Source organism: Ptychodera flava, chromosome 22, assembly GCF_041260155.1.
Source record: "Ptychodera flava strain L36383 chromosome 22, AS_Pfla_20210202, whole genome shotgun sequence".
Taxonomy (NCBI): Eukaryota; Metazoa; Hemichordata; class Enteropneusta; family Ptychoderidae; genus Ptychodera; species Ptychodera flava.
This window is the reverse complement of record NC_091949.1, coordinates 27,665,742-27,689,878: the sequence shown is the minus strand read 5'-3', so window position 1 is coordinate 27,689,878 and position 24,137 is coordinate 27,665,742. Positions and strand designations below refer to the sequence as shown.

Genomic DNA, 24,137 nt, shown 5'->3' with positions numbered 1-24,137 from the left:
AATGAATGAATATAGAGAGGTCCGGGCCTATGGTGTACCGGCATAAAGAAATATCGAGTGTCTCTTGTTATTTATATCATATATATGCTTCAGTAACTATTTCACATGGCACTGCCCAAATCACATAGATGAAACAAACCAGACCTCTGTCTAATTAGTGAATTGATGGCTAAAATCAGAGGGATTCAGTGTTTATCACAGACTGATTATCTTTTTTCTGAAAATAATACCAAGATAACTTCAGACCTTTCTCTTTCTCTCTGTTGAATTTAGTTCTCACAATGTAATTATTAATAGATTCACGATTCATGTTACAAATGCCTGGCTGACAAAAACACATGGCACACTGAAACATCTACAACAAGTCTACACCACGTACATTACTTGGGCTGCTAAGATTAGCTGCGAGGTACAACTGGTTGACATACTTGCATTTAACACTTAAAGTTGGCCTTTGAATCCCAACTCAAAGAATCTATTAATATTCAACTTGTTAAATCGCCGTAACTTCAGCAGCCGTGCTCTTTTAGCAAGTATTAACCATCTATCAAAGTTTGGAATGTCCGTATTATTTACAATAGGATAGGTGGACCTACATACAAGAAAATGGGGGTGTAAGGATTAAAAGCTGAACGACGTTAAAACTTTGATATATATGTGACGAAATGTGCAAACTAAAAAATTTGGAAAAAATGACCTTAAATGACTGTTATGTGTCCAATTATCGATGCAACAAGAGCTGATATCTGTAATTAAAATATGTGATTATCAAATTGGCCAAAATGTCAACAGAGTACTACATGTACATGTCCTTGACATTGCTTGATTGCAGCAATATTTATTCAAAACACGAGTACACATATTCTCACAGAGACTTGAGCACAGCATCAGATTTCTCTTAGAATGCTGTTTTTTCTCAAGACCGCACAACATTACCAAAAGGTCAATGTGTGTATTTCTGATTGTAAAACTACCCACTTGTCTGCTGTATCTCAGCTCCTTGCATCACAGAACACACACGGCACCTTTCCTCCCCTTGCAGTAATCCCTCTATATTCAATTTTCTGTCCACACAATTGGAGAAAAGCAGTGAAAATCAAGCTCTCTGATGAGGTAGAAAATGATTCAGCCACCAGGTATACTATGACATCAGGTGTATCATCAAGCTTGGTAGTATAGCTGTAGCCATGCACGACTCAATAATTTGCTTGAAATCTAATTCTCGGAGAGAAAATAAATTGGGAGGCTGACGGTAGTCCTTTTTAAATCATTCACTGATGGGGATTTCTTATTTAATTACAGAAGTGAGGCGATCTGTAAAAAGCAAATATTCTCGGCAAAAAACCTGACTCAAAGACCCATCAAGTCTCAGATGGTTCAGCTGCCTTCCTATGACTGATAAGGAAATGATTAATTATCACTTTTGTCTCTTTTAGCGGCAAAATTTCTTCAAGGATATGGATAATGATAGAAAAGCAGTTTTTAACAAATTAATGCCTGCTTTGGCAGTGATTATAAGAGACAGATATATTATTGCAGAAATAAGATGAAAGTGTTGCAAAAAATGTTCAAATACAGAGTGTACACCGCACCAGCAGAATTACAAATTTTTAAAATTTTGCAGAAAAACATCAAAACCTTCGTAGCTTTAACACATATGTATAAATGGTGTTTTCAGTCTTAAGCAACCAAGATCTTGTTTTCATATGTCATTATTGCACCGATTCAAAAACATTTTACCTCGTTCTAAATACGTCTGACTCACACTGTTAATGCTGGTGCAGCCAATATGGGCCTCATTACTGTCTCCTTGGCTAACTTCAATAACATGAAATATATCTGGCATATACCTTTGCAAATAACACAGGATGTCATTATCAGCGTACTGAATGGATGAATGAAATATCACATGACAAAATCAGCGAACGTTGACACTTTTTTAAAGTTCATATGCAAATGAGGTGTACAATTCCACGCTGCGAGCATGCGCAATCCTGACTCTGACAAGACCAGGGATTTTCTACGATAGTCTTGAAAAATTGGAATTGTTCTGAAAAGCTGAAATGATCTTACATATAAATACCAGCAAACATTACAATGCACACAACATCTTATGGGTAATTATGTGACAATTTAATAAATCTGCAATTTTCTAATAAGCTATCACGTTTCCGTTTTTCCCAAACAATTCTCTTCTCACACTTACATGTGCTTCAAAAAATATATAAATGCCACTTTATGCGCAAATTTTATTTCACTATTTACATTTTTCAGTGCATTCCTTATGTAATATGGGATATTTTGGTCTGCAAATACCCACTAGAGACAACACAAAGATTGAATGGGTTTCTAAATTTAGAACAGGTTGATATTAGTGGTGAAAACTCATTTCCGTCAATAGTTCATGAAAATGATATTTTGTAGATCGTGAGGTGACCTTAGAAATCTGTACAAACCATGCAAAAATTTGACCTTCTTAAAAAAAATTTTACACTTAAAATAGCGGAAAGAATTGGTCCTGAAAATATTTAACAAGAAACGTACAAGCCAAGAGAAGGTACTTACCGGATTGAGCTACATAATACAGTACCATGTGCAATAGTTATGGTTTTCTACTTATGTAATAGCACATATCGATGTAGCATTCTATCCTACACAACTAGCCTAGCTATAATATCAATGCTATCTTTTCAGTATTTTCAAATACATATTTACCAAGTCAGCAGGGGGTATACCCCCAGCACGGCATCCCAATATTCAATTTGCATACCAGTGCAATGAACCTGTCTGTTGTCTATTTAAAAACCAACACTGGTGGCATGACACTTTACCAGTAGATTTGGAAATTTGCATAAAGGTGGACAACCCAATGTAAATCATCTTTGATTTTTAAAAGGCTAGATTTTCCTAATAATATCTGACAATCAATACAACATATTCTTGTGTTAACTGGTACCTACTGATATCTGCGAGAGCTTTACTGCATTCTGCAATTTCAGTGATTATGGTTTTTTAAGTCTCCATTACGTACATCCCCTCCTACACAAAAATTATTCTCGCTAATATTTTGGGAGACAGATTGTATCACCAGGTATTTTAATGTATAATATTTTATGATAATTGTCTGCTTGGAGAATGATATTACACAACTTGAACCACACAATAATGTTTTGAGGAGCTACATATATTGTATACATGTATGATATATAGATTGCTTCTACTTCTCAAACTCTCTACGTCAATTTAGGAATTACTATACAATACATGTATTATCTAGAAATGTTCATGCGTCAGAGAGAAGTTTCTTGAGACTGTGGCACATCAATTTGGCTGAGAGAGCTGAGCACAGTATACCGATGCTGTACACGTGTCAGCTTGTATAATTACATCAAGATTACACCTTCACTTTCAAGAGATTATCGAATAACTCGTACCAGGATTTATACTTCCCATTTACATGTGGATTAAGACTAGTCACTGCTAGATTTTGAAATTAATTTTGAAAGAGGCATATAGGATGATAATCCATCACGTTAATTACTACAACTGTCTGTTCGAGACGGAGGTGCAACAATAGCCGATTATAAAAGTGGGAAATGGAGGTGGCAGGTATTAAGGACCCAACTGAAGTAGAGGGAAAACAGAGAATTCTCAAGGCCAGTAAATTGGATTGATTGAGTGCTTATCAAACTTAGGGTGAATGACTTGCAAGTCAAGGACATCCTTTTGGTGTACACCCTACTTGGACAAGCACAGTTCAATTTACTCTCTGATAAATTTACTACAATAAAACAAGTTTTGAAAGTGGTGTTTCTGTATCTAGAAGTATCATATAACTGGATGAAAAACAGCCTAATCTGTGAGAGCTAGAATTTTTACATGTTCAATGCACTGTTAAGTTCTAAATGTTTTTTAACGTGCAGAACTGTTCAGGAAAGCAACGGAAGCAGCTGTTGAAAATTATCTCTTTGCACAGATCTACAAATGTAAAAGCAGATCTCAATAATTGATGACATCAGTAAATTTGTCAACGATTTCCTAGAAGTTATAAAATTCACTATCTCTCCATTCTTTCCCTAAATACCAGTTGTGTACAGGTGCTGGTATATTATGACTATTATTAAAATCAGTGTGTACGCCACAGGAATTTTGTTTGCTACTGTTACACACAAAGGTCACAGGTTTTATGGCACATCTGATATGATAGTATGTGTTTTCGGATATCATATTTACAGATAATACAGTAATGCATATAATTTACTATAAATATGTTCAATCATAAAGAGTACATAATAACGGAATGGAAGCTGCAATCCAGACTTTTAATGACAACTCTTACCAATTGCCCATATATCATCACATCATAGTACTTTTAAAGGGCCAATACATGTAGCTATAACTTGTGATGATTTTTTCCTCTGGTTTGTTTCTTTCAATGTTAACAACAGTTTCTTGTTCTACTCCCTAAAACACGTAGAGATACACAGTATTCAGCTTGTCAACTCAGTGTGGACATGTGTAGATTGCATTATTATTGTTTACAAGTGAATTTCTGTTGGGACTAGAATTCAAGTGTAAACAACAACAGGGTATTTTACAAGTAAAGATGTCTTGACAAGCCTAATGTTGGGTCTTTTAGCATGCTTTGGGAAGTGGAAAAAGAATTACAACTGCCATTAAATTAAAAATTGTGAAAAAATCACTGGCCCTTCAACTTTATTGCACAAATTAAAAATATTTCATTTATTTTTTAACTTCTTTGATGAATATTATGAAAACAATTGATTCACTGGTATTGAAAATCATATACCGGTAAGTGTTTATGATCTAATTTATTGTATGATATTGCTGGCAAACAAAAATTCCCCCAGAAAAATTTGTTTGAACGCAAATAAGGATGCATTCATTGACACTCATGAGATCTGCATTACATTTTAGTGAAATTAATTTACAACAGAAAGCATAATTATATATAATCTCTGTTATTTTGGTATAGGTCAAACTTGAAATTCAAATTGACCAAACAAAAGCACATGTACAAACATTCATAGAAATATGTGTATTCCTGTGCATGCGTTTGTCCATAGGGATTTGTTTTTACCACTATGCCATGACTTCCGCATCTGCATTCCTTGGAACACTGCAGTACTCCGAGTGTAATATTTCACTCTGGAATAGTCCCATTTGGATATCGCCAATCATGAAAGATTACCAAATGACACGCCACTGAAAGAGCACTGAACTTCATGTTTTTAATCCAACCTTGAAAAATACTTAATGCACACGGTGTGCAATAAATACAGTTGTGCTTGATATCACTACCGTGTAGGATAAATGAAAGTCTGATGGTCTTGGCAGTGAACCAAAAAAATCAGTAGGACTGATTTCAGAGGACAGAATGGACCCCTCCCCTCAAGAAGGCTAAAATATAAAGATCAAAGAATGGTACAGTAATTCAAAATAGACGTTCACTTATGAAAAAGAATCGCATGAAATCATAAAAATTCATGTTTTTACTAGAATATCATGAAGAGCAAACTGATTCAGGGTGGATTATGAATAGCTCTCAAAACGACCATAACCTGCAGGAAAAGCATGCTTTGTTTCACAGTGAAAATGAAACCATCAGTCATCTTTCATGCATGGATTGTTTCTTTGTTTTCACCTGTTCAGGTTCTTTGATCACGAATACACTCAAGGATACAGGTCAGGCCCAGCATGGGTCCAGGACAATGAACCGATTTCTCTCAAACTTTTAGTGATACATGTACCTTTCAAACCATTCTCTCTGAAATAGTACTAGTCTAATAAGATTTTCCTGACAACATTTTTTTTCAATTACTCACACTTTCAGAACTTGTGCGTGTAATCTCTGCTCCATAGCTAAAAAGGTCGCTAGTTTAATGCGTAGGTACATGTACATGTATTTATCTTTAAAGCCTTTTACTGATGTGTGAAAGCATTATACATTTAACAGACACTGACAAATTACTAGCAGTAATTTATATATCATATCAGTCTTTTTCAACACATTTAACTTTGATGATTCTTTTTTTCTGAACATCACATTCCCACATGTTTGAAAGATCCATGTTCGAAATGGCAACAGTACCATAACACGGCCAATTGATGGGAGTTGACAAGTGAACTTGTTCAAATATAACAGTACTTGTGAAAGATGTTGATCTTTTGATAAGCTGGTTTGTGGAAAATTAAACCAACCTTCAACTAAATTGAGAGTAGTAATTGTGAAGACTAACCTCCTCGGAGAGAGCGGATTAATCAGAGAATTAACGTAACTTATCACTGAACATACACAATACTTCTACATGCTACTTGACACTGGGGAAATATGAACAACAATAAAATGGCATTGAGAGCATGTCTATACACAGCATACAGACTAGAAATGGCCATGAAATACTCCTTTTGAGAAAAAACAGAACACTGATAACACTGCAGATCTCTTGAGAGGAAAAATCAAACCCTGACTGATTTATACTTTCTGTGTCTATTATATGTTTATCTTTCTCTTATCTTTGGGAGTGCATATAAAAGAACTATTCACTTGTTTTCTTAAAAGAAGCATGATTGAAGCTCTAAAGATAAAATAATGACATCTTATCAATCAATAAACAATATTTAAACTTCACATACTGATACTATTATAAATCTCTCAAAATGTTAATAGTTAACCAAAAATACAAAGATGAGACAGACATGTAATCATAATAATATCCAGGTACATCTACTGATCTGTTCTATGTCTGAGTTTGACACCTGCACGTATCCAAAGCTTACCGCTGGCAGGTAAACTATGCTGCAACTCTATTCAGTCACGCATGTAAGCAGATCTCGGACACACATATCCCTGTTTGTGATGTAGATTAATATTAATTCAAGACATCACTCGTACACTGTAAGTTGAGAAGCTTCCTCTTGGAAGTGGAAACCTCTGACAAACAAACACTTCCTACTGTACAACATGCACACTTCCACTATATCTTTTCTCTCCATTTTTTTGGAAAAATTTCACGAATAAATTAAATTGACAGTACTGTCAATGTGACCCTGAGGAAAATAGTAGTTTTTCCTCAGGCTTGTTACATTATCTAATCTGTTGAAATTCCAGGTTTGATTTGGTAACAACTACACAAATGGAAAGACAGACAAAACATTTTTTTGAAAAAGTGCATACTTACTGACTTCCAGCTATGTGCGCATTTAGGGAAAAAAGAGGACAGAGAAAAGAGGATGTGTTAGTATGGGGAAAAAGAAAATAAAGACAACATTGACAACACGATAAACAGTGTTGACAAAGTGTGCATGTACGGTACTGGAGTGCTGCTTCCAGTCATACTCATAGCTTACAGTTTGCTCCTCTGGGTAATCATCATCGCTGGCTTGACAAGGTGACTTGCTGTTACTTGTCAGATTACTCAACGGAAGGAATGGAACCGACACGATCTTCACAAAAATCGCAATGACGGATTTGAAGAAATTCAGGACAGACTGCAGTATTCTCATGTCTCAGTAGCTGTTGGAACCTTTAACTTGAACACATGGCACAGCCAGCTTCAAAACAAACTGCATGATAATATATGCACTGATACCCTAAATACATGCCGGCCACACCATAGAAAGTTTTAGTTGAACAACCATCAAAACATTAATATTATGGCCAGCAGCTATAGACATGTTGGTAACACACAAGCCAGCAACCTTACATGAATTTCTGTTTACAATTTGATATGTAATATTTAAATTTTGACAATATCTTTGAATTTGGGTAAGAATATACAACAGACAGCTAGTGTACCAGTACACATAGAATAGTTCATGATGCTCTACTCTGTGAAAGTCATCATAAGAAACAAACACACACTTGCTGTCATTTGATGAAGACTGCAGCACTGATTGGTGTTATCATCGTTGATGCATATGAAATATAGTGTGCACTAGAATGACATATTCTGATATCGTATATACAGAATTTTGACACACTTTGCATGATGAGGAAGGAAACTTGAAAATTTCACATTTTGCTGGTGACCTGACACAGCAAAATAAAACATTTGACTGTACAAGGATACCTGAAAATGTTATTGTCAAAAATTGTGAAAGTAGAAAGTTAAATCTTCACTGTCACTGAAAGCTTAGTGTTAGCATACTGAGCTTTTACTTGCAAAAGCAAAACAATACCAGCTGATATCAAATCATGAATAGCAATTCCTCAATGACAAATTTGGAACACAAGCCTCTTAAAGGTATACAGTCACCTGTAATCTAAATATGCCCATATATAGTCAAAGGGGCGTGCCCATGTGAGGGCACTGTTTTTAAAAGTGGCCACCCACTTACAATATGTGATTGGTTAGATTTTCTCTTTCCATGGTAACTGTGGCAAAATTGGAACAGGTGACAGTATACCTTTAAGTGTAATAACTATGCCACAATATTTACTTCTATTGCAATGCTTCTGTTCATGAAGGATTGTGAAATGATGATTTCCATTCAACAATGAAAATTTAAAGTTTGGCCAATATAAGCCACCTTATTGGTTGAGAGGTCCATGATTTTTAATGCTCTCTGAGGGACACAGTTATGCAACCTGACCAGAAACCCATGCCTCACACCAAAACAAAACCACATGTCTCCTCACAAGGTCACTTGGATCAAAGCCAACAGAACGGAAAGAGCCTGGACGTAGCTCCCCACATGGAAAGTCATACCAGCCACAAAAACCAACCCCCCATTCCTAACAGTGGCAGATAGGGTCACATCTAGGTCAGGGGGTCAACAATTTTGCACAAACAACTCCGCAAAGACCAACAGGAATTGAGTACTTCATCACCCCCTACTATCTCAACACCAGCCTGGAAAACCTATCAAGTTTCATAGAGCTTTTCTAAATGTGTTATTGAAATGGAGTAAGACAGGATCATAGTCGGCGATTATGTTTTTCTTTTAAAAAAATCCCTTTGACATTTGAACTGTAAATCATCCTTCTCAATTATTCACTCGTTTTCTTATCTTTCCATGTCCCTGAATTTCTCCTACTTGTCTCTTAACATGCAAATTATCAAACATTGCTTACATCAGGTGCCACAGGACTGACCCATGACCCCGCGCTGTCTTAGCAGGGAAAGGAAATGTATGTCATATCAACATATAGGTTTAGATTTCACACCAATTGCACAAACATGATACCTGAGGTTAGCCACAGTTCAGCGGAGAGAGTTAAAGACCTGGTTACACACAAGAGAAGTGTTTATGAGTCTGGTCCCTGGCTTGCATTACCAGTATTAAACTATATTTGTCTCTTGCTCAATGTACCATATCAGCTGTAAAAAGCTATCACAAACAGAAACAGAACTAGTTACCCAGGGTACTTTGGCAGAGTTGACTTTAAGAGCTCCAGATCTCAGAGCCCTGAGAGGTGGTAGGGCTCTGAGCCAGATTCATGCACAGAGCATAGCCTAAGAGCCTCTGATATAAACCTGATAATTCAGTCGGAGCTTTGCGTCCAGTTTCTTAATACAATTGCAAAATATCATTTTTGCGATACACTTCTTTGAAAATTTGTAAGGGGTTTGGTTGAAACTGAAACATCAACACAATACATGTACATCCTCAATCCACTTCTAACATTAGCATATCACTGGCCATACAAAAACTGCTCAGTGAAGAAAATGTAGTGCATCTAGTACATGCACCTTTGCACTTATAATGGTACATGTACGTGTTGAATGATTGTATAACCTTTTTTCCATTCAACGGAACTTCAATATATCATAAATTTGCTCAAATGAAGAAAGGATGATCACTTGGTAGGTGTTTTGCAATGGCGGCAAAATGAAGTACTGTGAAATATTTCAAGGCTGATTGTGATCAAGATGGACTGCATGTAAGGCCACACAATACATTAATTATTCTTAAGAATAAACTTTTCCTCATTTGAGATATCTCTGGCTTTTCCTATTCTCAGCATTTGGCCCACTAAATTGTTGGCAAATACACAGTGAAATCTCATAGGTCAACACGGCCAGCATGAAAGCACATCTCCATTTTCGTACAATATTATACAGTTTTAATATGAATGAAACTTACTTTTACAGTTATATTTTACCATACCGGTAATTTGGGATTTACATCAGAGGCCCTGAGATTGCGTGCTCTACACTCTTAGGAAATTTGCATCAGAGCCCTCTACCCTCAGAGCCTCAGAGGGCTCCGAGTTCTGAACTCTGAGATCTAAGGCTCTAAAAAGTCAACCCTACCATGCTACTTCTGGGAAAACATGCACACAAGGAAAGTTATCTATCAATAGCCAAATCATTTTTTACTTCACTCATGCGCAATTAACGGTTTTAAACTCCCTTTCCCTCTATGGAGGTGCTACTAAGTCATATAACTCAAGGAGTGTGTGATAAATTGAAGTTGTAAAAGGGCTACGCACATCATAGAGTCATCAGTAGAGTGTGTAACATGTATACACACACAGTTGTTCTATTTATAGAGGGACTGTGATGCACATAATCAACATGACGTGTCAAATATTGGTAGATGCATGTGAAATGTGAATACTCCTAACATGCAGTGGTTGATTACAAAAAAATATTCATTTCTGTGAAGACGCTGTGCAATTGTACAAACTATCGTAGTATTGTATATAAATAATAAATATATTAAATTAATAAAAAGAAAACGACTACACTGTAAATTTATTTCAATTTTCATGAAATATGATTTGCAAATAGAATGACATTTATTTGGAATAGAGGAAACAAAACAACATGACACAGTCAGCAGAATTGTCACCGATACACTGAATTTCTTGTCACCAACTGGGCTGTCAGTGAATCTTTCAAGTACTGTATATATGTACCGTCTGCAAGCTACTAGAATTTAGTGAAAAGCGAATCAATTGCGATACAACATTACCATGAAAAGAGGCTTCCTTTGACAAGAACCGGTGGGTTGTGTTAACCCTGAGGGCAGAGGTTGAGTCTGACGTCGAGAAAACCATCATAAGCTACATGTACGAGATGTCTACACACAAAGCACATCTTTTCATGGGAAGAGACTTTAAAGAATTTGTGAAAGTCAGTTGAATACTTGTGTATTGTTCTGTCAAATGAATACAGTTTCTGAAACTGTGCTGTTTCAACAGAGAGTGGAGGATAGAGAACGGAACTGAGTGATGGATAGTAGGTGTGACAGCTTAACGACAACACTGTCAGCTTTGCCAATACACTTATCAGTGCTAAAATGGCTGATTTGAAAATTCCTTCAAAGAGCTGGGTCAAATTACCATGGAAACACAGATTTTGTACTGATATCAAAGAATTTGGATTCATTTTAAATTATATCACTTTTCAGTCAAAGTCATCAGTTATATTTAGTCAATCACAACACATATGGGCTTCATTGAATATTTTTGCTTGTTGTGTTGATATTCAATTTTAAATGAGCAGAGGTACATGTACAAGTGCTATCTTTTATCACTTTACCAATTTTATTTGCAATTTAAGATCACCTCTGCCTGACCATCTGTACTCAGAATCAAAGTCAAATTAGCTGTGGACAATCCATTTTAGAGTTCTGATTTTTCAAGTAACATAACAACAAGAGGTAATACACCTCTGTTTTCTGTGATATACTTTTGACCTCACAATCAGAGAATTGCTGAATTTCAAGTACTCCAATCAAACTCACAAATCACAGCAATCACAGGAATAAGACTTTCGCATCACATCATAGACCACGGAAATAGTCTATTAGAGAAAACAGCTGATCCTTCAGCATACTAGAACTAGGAAATTTACAGGGACATGACGTGCCTCTCATGCTTCAAACACTGACAAATCTATCACTCTTTGTGAAAAACACAACATAAATGATTTCAAAACCATTTCATGCAGAAACTGCAGAAATCTGATGGAATTTAAATCAAAGCTTTCTGTTACTGAACAGGAGAATAACACTATAACATATGAGGCCCTGGCTGTCATCGCGATACAGTACAGCTGCACAATACCACAGCATTGGTAAGCTGAAATTACAGCGCCCCCATGAGGTGACAATAATACCAGGCAGAGTATCTGGCTCATAGTGTGGATGGGAGTGTCTTTTTCATGATTCAGTAATATCTAGTCATGTGTTGAAAAATGTATTACATTGTACTTTAGGATGCTTGCTTTCAAGATTAAATGCTTAGAGTAAGAGTTAAATATAATATAATCGGCAATTCAAAAAATAGGACAAGAGGCATCTAGTATCAACCTCTGATCTTTATTCCTGAAGTCTTTAAAAAATACGCTGTTGTCTCACCAGTAAATACACATTTTCTATCATAGCAACAACACCTCTCTTCCAGCAGTGTCTAGCTATACACAGATTGTACAGGGCATTTTTTTATGACGGATTATCACACAAAATATGTATTTAACTAAAGGCAATCATTTATCTATGCATGCAGACCACAAAAAACAGATGGCACAGAATTAGTTTTTAGATTACGCAGTTGATTCATGTAATTGATACCAACCATCATCATTTCACATTGTACTTTTTATAATTCATAAGAGGAAAAAAGCAATAAAATTACAATTGCTGGACCAGGTGTGAAAAACATGTTATTATGTGTACTGGTGTATGCAGAAACCATATGTGGACTCCTTTGGTTCGAGGACAGTAACCATCCCCACCCCCACCCCCACCTTCCATCTTTACCTAATTGACACCTACCCTGACCACATCTCTATCCTTAACTCCAACTTAGGGATGGAATACATGTATGTTTACAGTTTAGGGATGAATGTGCTGTACTGGTTCTTTCTTGGTGAATTTACTTAGATGTCAGCTATACTCATTTGAAGGAGCTTTTGAATGTGCTTATTATCAGTTGCTGACTTGTGATCTTCTAGAGGAAAATATTTCCTCAACACAACCCATAATTGCAGATGATACATCACAAAATTTCAAAATATCAAAACCAGATTTCGTACTTTCATGAACAAAAATCTTTTTTTTTTCCAATCTTCATTTACTGTACAAATACAAGAGCCATCACTTACAGACCATTGTTTGAAATCAACATAGCATGACAGATTTCAGCAGACAGTTGCATCATGGGTGTTTTTTTGATCATGTCACGCTTCACGGCAGTCTTGATATTTTCCACGCTATTATTCAAATGAATGTAGCTAAGAGGTAATATACACACAACTCAAAGGAGATCATCAAGTCTCCATGGAAACAGGCATACCGACCTTGTAACATTTACCTGGCTTTTTTGTAAGGAGGAAACTACAGAAGCTAAGCAATTCCTTCTTTCGGGTTCTCACACTAGCTGGGAGAAATAAGACAAGCCTTCCTGTCCATAATGTACACATACATGTCAACCTCTAGTTTTTCAACCATTGGCAGATGAAATTTTGAACACAGTTTCTTTACGGAAGCTAAACACTTCCTTCTGGCCATGATCTAACATTAGATATAGCCAAAAGACAAGCCTTCCTGTCCATAATGTGACATATTCCTCTAAAAATATCAACAGAGAGATCTACTATTTTTACCACCCTTGTGAGACAAAATTTGGAAGGTTTTTTCTTCAGTTTGTATGACGCATGGATCCTAAGGCTGTGTTGTTAGATTGTGCTCTACCATCAAAATCATGGAAAGATGGGAGGAATGAATCTTGATGACACATACATGTACATGTCAATGCACACACTGTAAAGATTTTAATGTTAGAATTCTATTGCCACTGTCCTTTACACATACATGTATAACATAAAGTAAATAATCTCTGTAGAAGGCTGAATTATGGACACACTGAAGGCCCTATGTCAATCAAGTTGGGATAAAATTGAGCGGTTTTCTTGATTGCATGCTGTTTTATCATTATCCATCAAATTAATAGCCTTGCTGATAAAGCAGTAAAATTGGAAATTATCTATTCAGGACATAGTAAAAAACAATATTACCAAATTGAATTGCCACACACATTGAGACTTTTATGAACCAATGCAATTGGATAGATGTAATGTGAGACACCCACAGGGCTGAGAGAATTGTAGCGATATGATATTTGCTGAAATCAAGGTTTTGCATGACTGAGGCAAAACCTAGCAGTATCACTGAGAATCAAATATTCCAAAAATGTTGGGCACACAGTGTTTGATACCTGTGAATGTGAAATCTGTAGGGAATAATTTAAATTTATGCCTGGGATATTCCATACACTGTACTTCTACAGCAGGTTAAAGTTATGCGGACAGAATCCTGTGGAGTTCAAACAGAGATGGTGCAACTAATTTTCGATCAGTCTGTCACAAAAATTGTGCTGAAATTAAACCAGCCTTGAATGTCATGGAAATTTCTGTGAGATGATATATTGGTATGTAATCTTTCCACTGGGCGTACCCATGATGTACATGGTGTTACCACACTGTCCAGTTGGTTGATCATTCCAGCTCTCTATTTTTGATTTTACATGTACATACCGGTAGTCTGGGCAATATTACTGCTCAGGCTACATGTATTTATAATCATGTACTGAGGATATGGCTGTGAAATAACTGTCCTTTCATTAAGCCTTATGTAGAACAGGGTCTTATAAAAGAAGGTACTTGGAAAATTCAGCAAATTTATTCTACTGTGACTAGTCACCTAAATGTGCTTCATAAATCTTGATTAGCGAGCCTGGATAATACTGGGAGGATTTTCAATTTTGTTAAATACAGATGTTCATGTACGAAACATGTTTTTCACTAGGGTGAACTTACTCAAAGTCAAAATGTACAGAACTGTTGAGACTGAATGTAGATCACAGACACGTACAGCATGAGATGGTCTGTCTTCCAACCACAACTACAGTTTGACTAAAAGATAACTGTACCATGGCAGAGAACAGCTTTAAGTACTCGCATGGTGGTAACCCGAACATTTCAATGAAGCCATTTCAATAAAGGTTTATGGGATAATAAAAACAGTTGTGCTGATCTCTCCAAGGTCTGCGTAATTGTCATGCAAATGATCCATTACCTGTCTAAACTAGGCCAAGCTGCTGACTGCCACCACAGTCAACCTTCACTGCATTCCATTAACGATCGTGAAATACCAAAGAATCTAAAAAGTGAAAATTCCAGTGAATGATATGATTTCTTTGAATATAAAAGCTAGTTATGGCTTTGCTTTCACATGAAACAGTTCAATTAAAGCAAATTACAACCCTATAATTTCGCTGAGTCAGCAACTATGTGTAGCATAAGAGAGGGCTTCCAAATCAGAGACAGTTGACAAAAAAAGCAATCATGATACCTCCATGTACAGCCATCATACTTCCAAGTTTATTTAGACATGTACATAAAGAGCAGGATGACGTCTTTAACTTTGAAATGCAGAGCTTTTACCGTAAGCTACCTGGGGGCAAATTTGAACAAATTTTCAGGGTACAGTTGAAATATTTTTAAGAATTACAAGATACATAATATATAATATGATAATACACAACTATGTACAGCAGAACTACAAAGGTTTCTAAAAATTTGCATGAAATTACGGCCAAAACGGAGTCAGCGTGGACTCTCTCTCGTGCCGCGCAACAAAACAAACGTAGCCACTGACGTTTATTACAGACAAAACATACAGACAATGTAGCAAATATCATGAAATCTTTTTTATTGAAAAGGCGTGCTGGCGTTACCAGGACTGTTTTGAACGTGCTGATTTCATCATGGATGTTAGATAAATATATCCATGTCTAGAACAAAAACTAATGAAAAAAGTTAAATTTCAATATTTCAACGATTTTATCCAACTCAGAAAGAAGGCTTTCCGTTTTGAGGGAAAAATTGACCCTAAGCATGGATAACGTCTATGGAAACACTAAAATTTTAAAACAAGAAAATGCAAGAAAATGTCAAGAAGTTCGTAAGCCTGGCAATACCAGTCGTGTTCCTTGCCATTCCAGGTGTTTGTGGATACGATGATAGAGGTTCTTTGGGAATGGGTGGGAACCATTCATCGGTACGGATACTAGTCGCTGATGTGTTTAGTGGGAGAGGGTGGAGGAGTCGGTCACTGTCACAGTCGCTGACGGTGTGCTCGCTGTTGTCGGAATTTCACCTGGACGTTGATAATAGACGTACGGTGATGAAGGTGGCATCGCATAATACGGATAAGGTGTGTAGTACTGGCAATACGAAGGCAGCAATCTAAATTGAGCTGCGTGCTGCGGAGATTGCTCGGTTGACGCTATCCCACTTTCGCTGAAGCTAACACCACCTCCTCGATCGGGCGTTTATGTAGATTCGGGCGCAGGAAACGTGATACCGCGCCGTTCAAGCTCTTTCTGTATACCGTATTTTTTGTTTTATTCTCAAACCCATCGTATTTTTTCACCATCGACTCAATAATTGAATGCCATCTCTTACTCTCTCTTTTTGACGAATCAGGATTTAGTTATCCGGGAGTTTGTAATAGCCTGTACGGACATGCAGCTATCGGCACTCGCTGTGTTGAAATACAGCGGTACGCTAAACAACCAAATGTAACGCTGAATCTACTTGTCAGCGCCCATGCGGGCATTTGTCATGCAAACGTAGTGGATGGGGTGCCTGACACTGATTCGTTTCTAGCATAGACAGTCTTCCCCCCTCCACTGTCTATGTTTCTAGGCAGCAAATTCGGTAATGGACGATGGTACTCCTTCGCTCATGGTTGGCGACGTCGTCATTGTTGACAATTGCCCAACTCATCACAATCGTGGAGGTGAACTTTTGGCATAATTCTTAGATCACATGGGAATACAGTACATTTTCACGCCAACTTACTCGCCTGACTTCAACGCAGCTGAGTATGTTTTCGGACTATGTAAAAGACCGATATTCAGGCATTTGTTTGAGGACAATAAACAATATGCTGTCCTTCGCGCAGTAATGGAAATTACGCCTGGTGATTGCCTCGGCTTTTATCGCAAAGTTGGCTATTTGACCATGTAGTTTTTCCTGGGAAATAGGTCCTTTTCCTGAGAACGAACCAGGTAACCCTAGAAAGACGGTTGCGGTTTTTCTGTCATTTCATTTTACAGTCTGCAGTATACATGTATATCTCGCTGGAATGATGAATGTTTTCAGTGTGTTTCCAATTAATCCGTCTGTAGAGAAATTCTGCACACGTAATTATTTGTTACAAAAAGGATACAAATTGAATCTTTTGTTTGATTTGTGCGATTGTTTGATGGCGTTCTGTCTGAAAAAAACGTCAGTGAATGCGTTTACTTTGTTGCGTGGCACAACAGACAGTCCAAGCTGACTCCGTCTTGGCTATAATTATTTACAGATTTATTGCTATGGTTAATGAAGCTAACATAATTTGGATGAGTGTGAAGGTTACTGGTGGAAAGAGATGTTTGTGATCAATACTTCATTAAGTAATTAATCGATATGATGGTTGATCAAACATTCATAACATTAACCTTCTGTGATCCGGCACAATACATCTGAGCTCTAACTGCTACGTCAGCAATATCTTACTACTGACCAAACAATTTGCTTCCATGGGATTAACATTCATGTACTTTCGTTTTTCAATCGAAAAAAAAGCAAAAGAGTCGACCATTTTTTGTCAATGATATGCGAGATGTACTTCCAGAATTAAATTACTATGTATTACGTAAAATGAAAAAAAACTTAATGTCATAAAGAAGATGTCATTTTTGATAGAAAAAGTAAAGCATGCTGTACACGTGGAATGGTTTGCCCTAGCTTTGTGTTAAGATCTACTACACTGGGTAGTAAACCATCTATGCATCATTTCACAAGAATTATTACTTGTTATCATTAAGTCATGCTATTTTTAGAGGCATAGTACGTTTGCACATCTGCTGAGAGCTTCAGGGTAAACGCTTTCCCTTCAGATTATAAACAATTAGAGAAAGTGTCTATAATATTTCATACACTGGAACGGTAACAATCCAAAAGAGGCTAATTTTCTCTACACTTTGCTGTATTAATGAACTGCTGGAACCTCACATTAGAGTGCCTTCCGTCAAAGATTTTTTATTAAAAAATCAGCCTCTGATTGGGGTTCTAATGTTTCTCACAAGTTGAAAGGTACATTAACATTGTGGCAATCATGCAATCCTATACCGGTACAGTTGTAATCAAATCAACATACAGTACAGTATGTAGGGATAGCATGTAGCGTACATGTATGTGGAGACGGCAAAAGCCTTTACACACGGCTGGACTGAGAAGTATTCTTAGCATTCATACCCATGTAGTGATGAGCAGCAATGATTACATCATGCAGAGAAAACAAGGACTTCAAGGGTCATTCTGGACTAGATACATGGCAGGTTCAAATTGATAGAGAGACCTGAGTACATAATATACAGAATGGATACATGTACTGATGATGGAGGTTTATTTATCTTGATTGCAGATTGCCGTATCAACATACAGTACTGCCCTACAGCAGGAAATTTCCAATTTGTCCAACCCAGAGAGAGCACCGGCAGGGTTGATGAGGTTTGACCTCCCGCAATAACGAAAGCAAGGGATGGAATAAAATGCTTTGAGGAAAAGAAGGATGGAAACACTATTATCTCAAGGAAATAACACTGGTCGCTGACTCATCATGCACATACCATCAAACCACACGGGCCCATCCTGTTTATTGGAGAAATTCCCATTGGGTTGTGCTCCAGAGTTGCAGGCAGTTCTCTACACACAGCAAATAATTTTTTCTGCTTTGGTATGACAGTGCTTTCTCATACTGTTCACTCTCAATCATTACACAAGATATCTTTTTAGATGGCATATGACTGCATACACTGACACAAAGTACACCCATCATGCACAGCCAGCGTGCTTTAGCTTAGGATTATGACAATTTACTTGTTTACTTATAGCAGCACATCTATTAATCTGTCTCTAGAGTGTTTACACGTTATATACACGATCTTTTCATATAAAAGTTTTGTACATGAATTCTCTATGAGCATATGCAGTACAGTACATAATTGATATAATTATCCTGGTATGTAACATGTATTATTGTAGGCAAAAACACACCTTGGTATGTTTGGCAGCACCAACATAATGGATTATGTCCTTTTGACGGAGTGTGATATTCATATGAAGAATTTTCAATGCTGTAAATTGTAACGTAAACACCCAAAGCAGATCAACAAAATGTCATGTTGTCAATAGGATTCACACCAGATAACACTCTACTGTGTACTAAATCCACTGCAATGAGTCACCACTACTGGGTACTGGTAGCATGCTGATGAGTTTTACCACTAGATTTCACTTTATAGGCAAATGAAACTGACTGAGTACTGCAAACATTTCATAACCATTCATTGCTTTATGAATGGAAATAACAGCTGGGTTTGCAATATGGTATGAATCTGTAGAACCATATCAGCTTCTGCCAAACCAGACCGAAAATATTTATCATTTTGATTTCGATATCCTGTAAGCATGGGCATACATGTACCTCCTTTATTTGTAATAACGGTTCAGTGGAGCAGCTAAGTTCACAAGATCTGCCCCATGTGGCTTGATTTCCAAGATGACACCGACTCCTGTCTTGTCTGGTATGGCCAGGTTCCTTGCCATGCCATTGTGTCTGTTACCAGTGACCTGGACGACAGGGTTCAACTATGTTGGTTAAGATTACATGTAGCAATACGCTGCATGTACATATTTAAGTCCAGGAATGCTATGTTTTGCTGGCTGATCACGTCTTCATACCAAGCACAGTCATTAGATCCTGCCCATAACCAAAACATGCGATCTTCTTACTTTACAGTGACGATACTGAGACAGTCAGACCGTAAAACGACAAGATAATGCGATCTATTATTACACTGTGCAATATTGAAAGTTTAATCAGGGTCTATTTAAGGGAACATTACTTTGAGAATACATCGGATCTTCTGGGAAAATTCCCACCGAATATACTATACAAGCCCTTAAAGAGAGAGATCTTGCAAATATGTATGACAATGACATTAACAGAAACTCATGTATTTTATAATTCTGTATGAGGAAATATAAAACTTTACAATGTTACTAAAAAATCCATTAGGAAGAAAAGTTGTTTCATATCATATATTACTGTAGACTGAGCATAGTGGAATTTTAAACCTACTTCCAAATATTAAGAAGAATGTGTGCATCCGTACCAGTATGTAGCACAATAACATTACACAGTGTTATGGGTAAATTAAACTGCGCTCATATCAAATTTTACGGCTGGAATGACAACATTCTTCTGGCAATCAACGATTTACTGTCATTTGGAAAATACAAACAACATAAGTGCGCCATAAGGCAGCAAAGTGATATGAAATGATGCATCCTTTGCTTATTCATAGCAAATGCAAAGCACAGCTGTCCATCATCATTAACAAAATCCTATCACATTCTTCATATCACTTTGATTCACAGTGAGAGCAGAACTCAGTGATTAATTTTGCTATCCGGGACTCTCTATACCAATGGAAAGTGACCTATTTACACTGAAACAAACATTTATATAAACGATAAAAATACCTACATTAATTAGGAAACAAACACGTGAAAATGAGGTGGATAATTTCACAAAGAGTTAGAAGCTTGTACTGTAAAATGTTATTTTACTTTCTTCATGAAATAAAGATTATTTATCATGGACTTGGATAGGGATTCAATAACGCTGCTCTTCCCAAACATGAACTTCAAGCGTTTTCTGTGAATGACAGTAAGGGATAGATAGCCCCAGTATTCATTCAATGATATCTCCTTCAATGCACATTTATCATTAAAACAAAATCAGTCTTCGTTTTTGAGTTCAATTTTCATACTTTGAAACAACCAAGTTCAAGATTAACTTTCCAAATTTCAGGCCATTTACTTTCATACAATATACATTGTACCTGAACTGACCCTGTGATATAATTAATGTTTACATGTAGGCAGCACACAGTCAAATCTGAGAGGCTAATTTCAACATGCGTGGCCCTCCATAGTTAACCAAGTTAGCTGAGAGGAAGTGAGAATGATAAATGAGGACTGTCTGTAGAAAGTTGCACATCAGCATAAATTGTACCCCATGGACCACACTAGATTGAAAGAAGAGTCCCTCAAGTCTGCATATACCGTACATGTACTTTCAAAAAGGAAGTATTATCTATTAGAGGTGTGGACATATTCTGTAAATGATTCTACTGAAATACATGTAGCAGGTGAGCCATTATACATCAATAACAGAGAGAGAGAGTCAGTCTAGAGCTGTTCAGACATTCAAAGTTCCACAATATACTTTCCTGGTCTGCCACTTGTGTGAGCTCATTTACATGTATTTTCAAGCCTGTACAGTACAGGAAGTTTTTACTGTCTTGTTTCTGCGAATATCGAAAATGCAGTATTTTTAACACATAGACTTAACACAGGGTATAGCCTCCATCTCAAAGTACAACATCAGTAAATTTTCCGTGATTTGTTTATTTCATCCAAAAATTTGCATGGCAAGTCAGTGACCCTGTTTTCTCCACAGTTATAACACATGGTTGAAAGTTTCCTTAAAGAAAGTCTAAGAAAAAGTTTAAGACTTTCTCTTTCAGTTTTACTCGGCATAATTATTACCTTGCGGTAAATCAAGGTTCCACGCAAAAATATACAGTGACAAAGACAATTACAGATTTGACATTTACTGTGATCTCTTTGCTGAAGAATGAAGACAGGCTACCGATGAGAATGATTCTTTGAGCATAACGGCCTTCTGTCCAATTTTGTAATACTTGGATGAGAACGCAAAAACAAACCAATAAAAATACAGAAACAAACAAAAATATATTAGGTAAATAAATAAATAAATAAATAAATAAATAAATAAATAAACTAATAAATAAATGACAAAAACCATCTGATGATTTTGTTTTTTATGTTTAGTAACTGTGTATTAGCGAATCCTTCTATCAGTATTGTAGGCCAAGTACTGTAACTTTAACCTCAAAACTTTCAAAAAATTCTGACAGCAAAACATAAGGTCTGAAAAATGTGGGTATTGTGATAGTGTTGACACTGTGTCAAGAGCAGTTTTCTGCACTCAATGAAAGAAAAACTGCTTGCTAAATGCCAAGCTCTTTAGTACTTGAAAACAGCTCATTCCACGGCCTGGTGATCTGACGCAATTGACAATTTTCCCATTTACTATTAGATTATAGGTACACATATCATATCAAGGCTCTCTTCTGTCTGACACCAAAATAATTGTAGATTCAAGGAGCATCTTGAACTAAATTATCTGACTCAGAGCTCACAAAATTCAAATGACATTCACTGACAGCTTAAGTATTTACGTGAACTTTGCACATAATAGATAAAAATGCTGGGAATATTTCGCTATGGCTTAGGATGAATGGAGATTCTGTTCACATTAGTATTCTGAATGTGTCCACATGGACGGGCTTTGGATTCCATTACATGCAAAATTGACTTGTTTGCAAGAAATATCAAAGTTCAAAGTTGAAGTGTAAATTTCACTGTAATGTTAATTGTGCAAGGTGTAGCTTTACAGCTAAAAGAAATCTACTAAATCGCTCATGACAACCCTTCACTCATTTTATTTACAATAAACGTTATTGCAATCACAAAATAATTTTGTAAAAGTATATAACATATCTGATAAGGTTATTTCATACATGTAGGCAGCTAATGTGTGTATATCCTATTATTTTGACAGTGTCTACAGTTCATATACATGTACATGTACATATTTTCAAATTTCAGGATACCATTGGAAGCTCAATGTACACAATTTGCAGTCAAGTATACACAGATACATTAATTACATCTACATTTTGCACTTTAGTATGTACAGCCTGAATCTCTTAGTGATGGCCATCCTGATTACAGACAGAGTCCTGTTGCGGTTTCAATTTCATCATGTACATGTGGAGCATCTGTAAGGCCTCCCCTGTGACCTTTGCTGGAAGTTTGCTGACCCAGTGACCTTTTCAGGAAATGGACTTCCCTTTCAGAAGTTGCTCCATGGATGTACTTCACACGCACACACCCATTAATGTTACGAATTGATATAATTTTGATCGACACTTATTCAGATTTTTGGGTGCCGAAAGACTGAAGACATTATCATATGATATTCTAAAGCACCAACTATATTCTTGATTTCATTGGCAGCATTTTATGAAGCACAATGGGCAATTCTTAAAGTTGCTACTAAAGGTTCTGTCATAGACAATATTTCTTTGCACAACAGACTTCAAAGTACAGCTATGACAAAAACCTATACGTACAAATACTCCATGTACTGATGCACCTATGATTAAAGCATGCTCGCAACAAATATTTTGAACAGTTCCTGGACCTGGATTATAGCATCACAGGATGGGAGAGTCTGCAAGTAAGGCCTTGTATTTAATTCCCTGGTACGATTAATGAATGAATTCATTAATTTTAATCAACAGATCAAAATGTAGGCTTACTCTGTTGATTTCATGTGACAAAAGTCATAGGCAGGCATTTCTATAATTTTGTGGCCATCTATTAAAAGATTCCAGTAATTTCAAACCTTTAAATTTCAAATTCTTTTCTCACATACATGTAAATGCACAGTACAAGGCGCTAAAACCCAGCTACTTTACATGTGATTGTGACTGTGACCAGAATGTCCTTTTAATGAATGTGTTTTATAAAACTGATTATTGCAATATGACACGATGAAACGAAGGATGGCATTGGGTAAGATGAAGAGTAGCTTACCTGTTTGCTTTTATTCACTGCATGGGACGCGTTGCGTGAAGGTCGTCGCATAACGTGAACCAAGCCCAGATGTTCAGCTCACACCAGTACCTCTTTATTCACAATTATGCAAAATGAAACCTGGAACATGAGAAATAAAAATTGAAACATCCCGTCCAATTTTTGAATTATGCACTGTTCCAAATGAAATGGCAAAAATGTCATCTACCTATCACAGCTTGATACATATCAGTAAACTGTACATGTACATCCTGTTCATGTGTTACACAACCGTCCCATCCCTGTCTGTTGTTGGGGACTACAGAACTTAAATGTACGCATGTGCAAAACGTTTTCACAACTGCACATAAT

The 24,137-nt window shown here is 36.6% G+C and overlaps 1 protein-coding gene across 25 annotated transcripts in view; it reads right to left on the bottom strand.

The window, feature by feature from the left end:
* LOC139123108 (protein FAM13A-like) overlaps positions 1–24,137 on the bottom strand; it is a 93,169-nt gene that overhangs the window by 44,568 nt on the left and 24,464 nt on the right. For 14 of the 25 annotated variants that reach the window (XR_011549580.1, XR_011549582.1, XR_011549583.1 and 11 more), the window contains exon 1: positions 7,372–7,588. Coding sequence is in view for 14 of the 25 variants with exons in the window: in XM_070689100.1 (XP_070545201.1) it covers positions 7,372–7,527 (156 nt within the window). In the remaining 11 variants the exon portion in view is untranslated. Of the gene's footprint in view, positions 1–2,565; positions 2,662–7,371; positions 7,589–23,786; positions 23,907–23,994; positions 24,131–24,137 lie in introns of those variants that run through there. The other 11 variants (XR_011549586.1, XR_011549588.1, XR_011549589.1 and 8 more) reach the window with 4 other exon arrangements.